General features: G+C 41.2%; 1 protein-coding gene across 1 annotated transcript; it reads left to right on the top strand.

Annotated features, from left to right (window-relative positions):
- Positions 1–645: 645 nt before the first annotated feature.
- s100w (S100 calcium binding protein W) lies at positions 646–7,784 on the top strand. Its single transcript, XM_080748074.1, has 3 exons — positions 646–769; positions 3,590–3,738; positions 7,433–7,784. Exons 2-3 carry the CDS (start codon positions 3,595–3,597, stop codon positions 7,592–7,594), a joined length of 306 nt encoding a protein of 101 aa, XP_080604200.1. The 5' UTR covers positions 646–769; positions 3,590–3,594; the 3' UTR covers positions 7,595–7,784.
- Positions 7,785–9,237: the final 1,453 nt, after the last annotated feature.

The raw sequence follows: 9,237 nt of genomic DNA, 5'->3' as shown, positions 1-9,237 counted from the left end.
TATACTAGAATACTAGTATTCTACTCCACTGCATCTCAGAGGCAAATATTGTACTTTTACTACCCTGCAATCATTTGAAAACTTTACTTACAAAGTAACTTTAAGTTACTTTGTAGATTTTGATTATTGATACAAAACAGTAACCACTTCCTCCCTATGTACATTTCAGCCATTTGAAAATAGTTGATCTACAAGCACTGTGAGCTTGTAGATCGGCTATTTTAAAAATATTTCTATAAAAACGTGTGAAAACTGGACATTCTGCATAATGAGTACTTTTCCTGTTTGGTAGTTCAAGTACATTTTGATGCCTTTGTGCTTTTACCGCACGTACATTTTGAATACAGAACTTTCTAACGCGTAACAGAGTATAATCTACTTTGCAGTGTTCATACTTTTTACCCAAGTAACAGCATGTGTGAGTAGGCTACTTTACTTCCATCACTGCATGGCTGGGAGGCGCGCGCAGCCAGTTTAGGGTGGAGCACAGAGAGAAGAGCCTCATTGCCATGGCATGAATCACTAGTGGGTGAGTGGGCGTGTTTGTGTGTGTGTGTGTGTGTGTGTGTGTGTGTGTGTGTGTGTGTGTGTGTGTGTGTGTGTGTGTGTGTGTGTGTGTGTGTGTGTGTGTGTGTGTGTGTGTGACAGAGGGCTTTAAGAGCCAGACCGGCTGCTGTCTCAGAGTCTCAGTATCTTGGTAGTTGCTGCGTGGAGTCGGACTTCTCTCATCTCATCCCATCTCTCATTGTGAACTGTACTCTGATCTGAGGTGAGTACACACACACACACACACACACACACACACACACACACACACACACACACACACACACACACACACACACACACACACACACACACACACACACACACACACACACACACACACACACACTCTCTACAAGCTCACGCTTGACAGCAATGCACATGGGCGATTCTATGCTCAGACACTGGAAAACAAGTTATACACAACAGTGTTTCTCAAACTTTCAAGTTTCAAAGTTATACATTACAACAGTGTTTCTCAAACTTTCAAGTGTCAAGGTCTCCCCTTTACTCTGACAGTGTACAAATGGAACCATTTGTACACTGTCAGAGTTACAGACTTGTATGGGTCAATTTAGACCTCCCTAAAGGAACCCACAGAGTCCCTGGAATCCACTTTGAGAACCACTGCATTACAACATTATTACGATATACATTCATTTAACATGTACAATACCTATATTGAGCCTGTGATGGAGAAGGAGAGAATTTAAGTGTCTCCAAACAAAATAGCGCTGCTGGGAAATGTTTATTGACATAATGAGATGATTCATTCCAGAGAATCCAGACACAAAGAGAGGAAATGCAAGGGGCTTTTATGAGTACCAAAATTAAACTATACTGATGGGAAATATATGTATGGCCATGCCTGAAACACTGATTAAGTTACCAAACTCAGACAGAGAAACTTTGGAAATGCTGTTTAAAATAAAGTGGTCAGAATGAGTAATAAAAGCCTTTCCTAATGAGCATCGACTTGCAGTAAGTCGTTTGGCTTTGTTGAGTCTGTATTCAAAGATTGTTTTAATTTCAAATAAAGGGTTGGTATAGTGGTATTTTGAATGTATTTGAATGAATGAAGTTTTATTTTCATGTCTTATCCCAAGCATGAAACACACAGAAAATACAATAAAAAGCTAAATGTTCTACAATTACATTCATGAATGAAATTGGCAAGATAGGCAAAATGTACACAAAGAGAGACATAATGATTTGTAACTTGCTTTCTCTAAATAATCCGCAAATGCAAATTCCTTGTGATACAAAAGCTATTTAACCCAAGAACACTAACGCAATTCTTTGTTACACCACAACTAACGCCGGGTATGTTTTACCCAATATAATATATTCCATAAACGATACTTTATCAAAATATATTACACAAGTTGCCATGATTACAACAACAATACATGGCAACTTTATTTTTTATTCTTTAATATTTAAACTATGACATTTCACAAATAAACAAAAAACAGATCATGGGGGGCAACATTTTTGAAAAATTGGGTATTGTTTAGAAAAAAACATTGCTAAAAAAGAGTATAGGAGCTGGGAACTTCTCCTTTGGTCCAGACATTCCTGGGACATGTGAGAATTGTCCAGTGAAGGCACAGTCAACTGCCAATTGTGGGGGAATGGGATTTCTTTTTACCCTCTATCACTAACGCTGGGTGAACTGAAATTCACCCGGACACCTGCCTGTATATAAAATAAATAAAAAACAGGGATTGGGGCAGGGAAACAAAGCTACCTTCTATGATGTCATTGTGCATCATGAAGTTACCCAAACACATCAGCAACCGTCTGAAAATCCCATAAACGTAATTGTCCGGGTGAAAATCACCCGGGCCGGCGACAGTGTTCTAGAGTTAAGTCTCTCTGCATCACTTAACCACAAGTTCAGTGATGCAATTACTTGATGCAACTTGTGCTGTAACAATAGAACTCAAAGTGGAACTCCTTCTCAATTTCATTAATGTCACAATAATTTAAAATATGCTCTTCTGTCGTCAATGTTGGAAAGCCTGCATGTACTGTGTAGTCAGAAATACGGACACTTCCGAAAGAAGGTCCTCCTCTTGACTGGTGTCAACAAAAACTATATCAGTTGTGTTGTGTATATGCTAGCAAATACAACCGTGTAATTAGAACCCTTCAAGATAACACTCTTGAATGTTTATACATTCCTGCACTGGAAGGCCAATTAGTTTCTACTGCATCTGTCAGACACTGCCAACAATATGGTCATGGCAAGCAATGCACAGGTTTTATGCACTAACATCCAGTTATTTTATTCTTTTTAACGAAATTTGGGCTTGTTGTGAGTGGAGACAGTAAACAGGGAGATGGAGATGGGGAGAGACATGCAGCAAAGTTGGGAAAGGCACCCTCGATGCGCTGTAGTAGCTGTGTAATAATTTACATCCTGCTACAGTATCTCTCTCACCTTACTGTATATGTTACCTTACCTTTCCGTGGTGTTGTCTTATCTTACCGTACCTTATGTTACAGTACATTATCACCTCCTTACACCTCCGTCCTTCACCTTATGTCATAGTTCACCTGATACCTGTAAACAGGGGAGTGGGACTGAGTTACTAGGGCCCAACATGGAGGGGCCTGGAATTACTTTATACTTTAGCTATTGAAAAATAGCAGATATACAAGCTCACAGCGCTGTGAGCTGCATTAGCTGCACTAGCTGCTATGTTTGAAAAGTTGTGAAAATGTGTGCAAATCTTTGACCTATATGTATTTTTTAAGCGAACATTTGTAACTCAAATTTTCAAAAATAGCAGACATACAAGCTCACAGCTAGTTAAAGCACAAAATAATGCGTAATAATGTGTTCCCAGTCTTAAACCCCCTCCCCCCTATGAAGAACATCTGGGGCCCTCAGTGAATCCTTGTACCCGGGGCCCAGAATTTGGTGCGACGCCCCTGTTCACCTGATACCTGTAAATGACTCTCTCTCTCTCTCTCTCTCTCTCTCTCTCTCTCTCTCCCTCTCTCTGTCTCATCTGTCTGCATGTCTGTCTAGCAGCAGTGATGACGTCTCGTCTGGAAACGGTCATCGTGTCGATGGTGGAGGTGTTTGAGGAGTATGCCGCTACAGGGGAGAAGAAGCACCAGATCGACATGGAGGAGCTCAAACAGATGCTGGAGAAGGAAGTGGAGCAGACGGGTCTAAAAGTGAGACCATCATCATCATCATCATATAATAATTGCGACCGTAGGTCGCAGTTTGTATACGGTCTATGGGCAAACCCATAGACCGTAAAAATGTGTCATCATGATGTCATCATGATGACATCATGATGTCATCGCAATTAATAACGGTCGCAATTAATAATTGCGACCGTAGGTCGCAGTTTACCATGAGAAACGTCACAGCTTGTCTGCGTGTAGACGTGTATACGGTCTATGGGCAAACCCAGACCGTAAAAATGTGTCATTGTGATGTCATCATGCTCTGATGTCACTGTGATGTCAGGGGAACCACTCTACCAGAATGGGTCTGCTGCTCTGACATCATACTCTGGCTTCACTGCATGTCACACTAACAGAATCCCTTTTATGCCCATATATGGAGTTCCCTGATGTCATCAATATTAATGATGCACTGTTAGAGAGATCCCTGTGATGCCAGGGGGAACAAATCCCTTTTATGCTCATATATGGAGATATGTAGATCCCTGTGATGCCAGGGGAACAAATCCCTTGTATGCCCATATATGGAGATCCCTGTTGTCCACATCACTGTGGCGCCCTGAGGCGTCTTACAAGTAATAATAACTAGAACTGCACTCTGTCGTTGGAACAGAACAGGTGTTGCCCTAATGGCAACCACAGGTGCAATTCTGGGAAATTGTATATTGTGATGTCACATGAAGCTTGAACAATCCTCAAGGGCACCACTCAATGGACTTTTGGGAACTTCTGGCACTGCAACGCGTTTTGAGCTTGTAGATCTGCTATACTTTTGCTATACTTTTTGCTACAAAATGATGAAAAGGGCATTCAAAATACAGAGATATAAGAGGTTTCTGCCCGACAGAAATGTGTCAGGAAATGTGTATGAATGTGGCCCCTGGAGTGAGTGTGGAAATATAGTGGCCCTCTGTCCCTCTCTATCATCAAAGTTGCCCACCCCCTGCTCTAGATGAAATAATAATAAAGTCGAACTATGTCCGACTTTATTATTGAGATTATTAGTGTGGTTGCCACACAAGACACAACCACACTAATAATGGTGTGGCTTGCTCAGGGACACTTCGACACATTGCTGAGCCCTAGGGAATCAGAGCATAGTTCACCACACACCATCACTCTATCAATTACTCACCCCATGGGGACTTGAATTCATGGATATGTTCTTAGTTTTTGTCGCAATAATTTGAGGAGACCCTTGTGTCTCCATAGGGAATAAAGGAGGGTGCTTTGTGTCTCCATACAGGGAACCACTGCTGGTAATTACATTTTTGGCTTAGGAATGAGACACAAAAACAAACAAATTGAGAGGAAAAAAAAGTCATTTTGGGGGTGAACTATCTCTCTAAAGGGTGCTTACTTATTTCTGAGGGTTTCCAACCTTCTGTGGATCCGGGACAAAATCTCGGACGACCCATCTGACCACTCTACACGACAGCCGAACAGCTGCCGTAGAGTTCCGGCTTTTTACACATGTCAATGCAAGCTCAGTGTCTTGCCAATTTTTTGGGGGCCCCACCTGCGATGTCCTGATGGCCCACCAGAGGGCCCCGGCCTACTGGTTGGGGCTCAGTGCTCCGTGTGATCTGGTGTTGTGTGACAGCAGTGTCCTGTGATGCATAATGGAGATCTGATGGATAATGGAGTGCATTCAGCTTTAGAGTCCAACCTGTCACGGCTGGCATTGAGGAGGGGGGGTAATTAATGGCTAATCAGAAGCACAGGTGTCGTGTTTGTTTGGAATTAAAATCCTGCACACGCGTGCCAATAGACCATATTCACCGGGCTGCCATGTTTTGAAAAACCGGGGTGGCGTTTCATTAACTTAATGGCAAGATTTCCGCCATATGAATAAGGGGAGAATAGTGAAAAGTACAGTACTTGACCACTTTACCCATTTTTCAATCTCATCTTCAGCATTATCAATGCTGTCGAGCAGAAACCTCTTGTCTCCATATTTTAGGATGTTTTTCTTTATATATATAAATGAATCCCCTTCTTGATCGTACTGCAGCGTCACACAAAAGCATCAAAACAAAAGTAGCAAGATCTTTGAACATGAGATTTCCACCCGACAGAGACGATATATGTGGTTCTCACCAATGCTCATTATACTCGCTCTGTGATTTTGAAATGTATTCTGTGCTTGGACTTGAATAAAATCACGTTCTTTCCCAGGGGCCATGTTGACTTGTGGTGGACATTTTGGGCCAAATTCCACTTCTGCGTCGGACATACAAAATGAGCTGACATTCCGGACAATGATATTACCAGAAACGCATAAAGAGATAGCTCTGAATGACCATAACAGGTCTGTAACTCAGGGCCCCATTATGATCCAGGTCTTATGCCTTAGGCCTTAACTTCTTTGCCTTTTTTTACTATTTTGTTTTTGTTTTTTAAATATTTCAAATAGCTGATCTGCAAGTTCACAACGTGCGGATGTAGATCAGCATTTGAAGTATTTAAAAATGTTTTTCAAAATAGTGAAAAAAAGGTAAAGAAGTTAAGGCATAAGGCATAAGACCTGGATCATAATAGGGCCGAGTTATGGTGGTCCTTGCAAATAAAGCTTTTGAGAACCACTGTACTAGTGGACTCCTAATGTGCCATGGTGTCATAGTAAATAAGTGTCACACATATCCTGAGGAAAACCTTGAGACTTGGAGAACTTTTATGTCAAGTAAACCTGTTTCCATTTAACCCTTCTCTGTCACTTTTCTGTTATCTCAAAAGTCCATAGTGTTCAATGGAGTTTATTTTTTCTGTAACCTTTTCTGTGACACAAAAAGTCAATTGAGTTCAGTGGACGTTTTCTGTGACCTTTTCTGTAACCCCTAACCCCCCCCAAGTCCATTGAGTTCAATGGACCTCTTCTGCCCCTTTTCTGATTGGACAATATCATGTCCAATCAGACAGGATTGGTCATGCTTCACGTGACATCACAATATCTAATATAAATGGTAAAACGGAATGGCTTTTCTAGTTGGATATGATCAAAATAAGAACATTGTAATGCAGGCACGTGCACACATAGACATCAAAGAGGGCTTGAGCCCCTGCCCTTTTATCCGTCTGTACAAAAGTGCCCTCTCCAGACCATGAATGCAGTTTTTGCTACGGTGAAAGAAATGCAAATGCCCTCTTTCCATGCCATACCTGAAGGCAGCATCCTGAACTTGAATGCAGCATCTTATGTTGAAATCAAGAAATGTGTAGAAATCAAGCATCGAAAATAGAAGACCTCCAAGCTCACAGCGCGTCGGCGCGACGCGTCGTGAGCTTGGAGGTCTTCTATTTTCGATGTTTTCACCAAAAGGCCCTTTTCAAAATTTCAGCCCCTGGCTCTCTAACATTCTCTGCACGTCCCTGTTATATAATGCGTGTAAAACAGAAAATCTAAAACTTGCCACGGACCAAGGCCAAGTCTTTGCCACGGACACATCTGTCCGTGTACGGACATGTTTACAGTTTACAGTTTAGGCATTTAGCAGACGCTTTTAATCCAAAGCGACTTACAATAAGCAGATAAAACATCACAGTAATAAACAAGGTTAAATGTCAGTACATCAACAGCAATATAACAAATGCAAATGAATATCAATCTAGAAAAAAAAAGAAAAAAAAATTTGTGAACAATGTTTGTTTGATGACCCCCCCGTTTCTTTCCTCGCAGGACAAAATGAGCACCGAGGACCTCAACGAGGCCATGGAGCTGCTGGACAAGAACCACGACGGCGAGGTCAACTTCCGAGAGTTCTCGCGCTGCGTGGCCGCCCTGGCCAAGGGCTACTACAAACAGAAGAGAGGCAAGGGCAAGAAGAAGGAGGACAGCTGAGATGCAGACGCCACAGAGAGAGAGAGAGAGAGACACATGACACATGACGTACAGATTGGATCCCATAATTTACTTTGACTGTTCTATGTGTACACACACATGCAGTTCTTCATATATAAGCAGATATTCATGTATATGTATATACAGTATATATATGAATGCCCATTTCACTTTGTGTTGTGATAACGTGCTGAACATTCCCGACTGCACTGAAAATTAATAAATAAAAACATGGTCAGAAGTTGTGGTTTGAATCTTGAATCTCGAAACTGCATCTTCAATCTCTTGTTGGTTCCATTTGTCCAATAGGCCTATAAGGGTCCATTTGGTTCCCTGGTGGTGAACCAGTGCTATGTCCAGAACCTCTGTGTTATATGCACTTATAGGTTGAATCACAATGAACTATAACATCCATAATTCTATGCTATGCTAAGTTGACATGGGTTTGATTGACTAGACATTCTGTTTAACTCCAATAACACATTAAACTATTAAAACCTAACATTATTAAACAATTAAATTACAGTATCACCATTTGTAGGCATCTAGCAGACATTCTTAATCCACAGAGACTAGTTATCTAGGATCATAGAAAATCAAGAACCAAGGAGTGTTAATGCATGACATTATTAATGCATTGCATCATTAACAATTTCAATTATTCACGTACTGAAATGTTAACACATTAAACTATGACCACGTTAAACTAATAAGGGTGACATACCTCTCCACCGCCATGGATTCTGGGGGTTTGAGTTCTCCGCGATTCATACAATTTAGCTAAACGTCTGCTACAAGAACCTTGTGGCTTGTGTGGAAATTAATGTGTGCGCAAATGTAATGTGCCATGCTATTCCACAGCAGGGACGTGCAGAGAATGTTAGAGAGGCAGGGGCTGAAATTTCTAAAAGTGCCTTTTGGTGAAAATATCAAAAATAGCAGACCTCCAAGCTCACAGCGCGTCGGGCTGCGTTTTGAAGCGCTATCATTTTGAAAACAGGACATTTAATTTGTAACAAAGTAATGTTACCACTGTGGTATAGCTGCTTACATCGGTGTCCACCGCTGGTAGGTAGGCAGCCATCACATGAAGGAATGAGACCCATAAGACTCATTAAACATTGATGGCAGGTCATTCACTGTGTGTTCTCTGGTTGCTGTCATTACCTTACCCCCTCTACTCTCTCTCTCTCTCTCTCTCTCTCTCTCTCTCTCTCTCTCTCTCTCTCTCTCTCTCTCTCTCTCTCTCTCTCTCTCCCCACCATCTTTGTCACTATTGGCTATTAAGGTCTCAAATTATTTTCATAAGTCTATGTCTTGAGGATGGAAAGACGGTAGCCTATAAATAATATGTATCTCTGTTCATAACAATTTTAAGGCTAGAGTTCCATTTCGTTGTGGATGTTATTGTGGATGCTTAAGTGATGCTCAACCAATCTAGCACTGAACAATAAATGCTCAATGTTTATTTGACTCTGTGAGTGTACAAATGGAACCAAATGGACCCGTAGGGACCCCATTTGTATACTCTCAGAGTTATAGTAGTGATGCTTTAAATGAGGTTTTGGTTATTATCATTACATCCATCATACTAAATTGATAAGGGTTTGATTGAGTGCATGTATACAGTATAACTCTATTAA

The sequence above is a fragment of the Nannobrachium achirus genome (genome assembly GCF_963921795.1).
Source record: "Nannobrachium achirus genome assembly, chromosome: 2".
In the NCBI taxonomy this organism is placed as follows: Eukaryota; Metazoa; Chordata; class Actinopteri; order Myctophiformes; family Myctophidae; genus Nannobrachium; species Nannobrachium achirus.
This window is presented reverse-complemented; position numbering and strand designations above follow the sequence as displayed.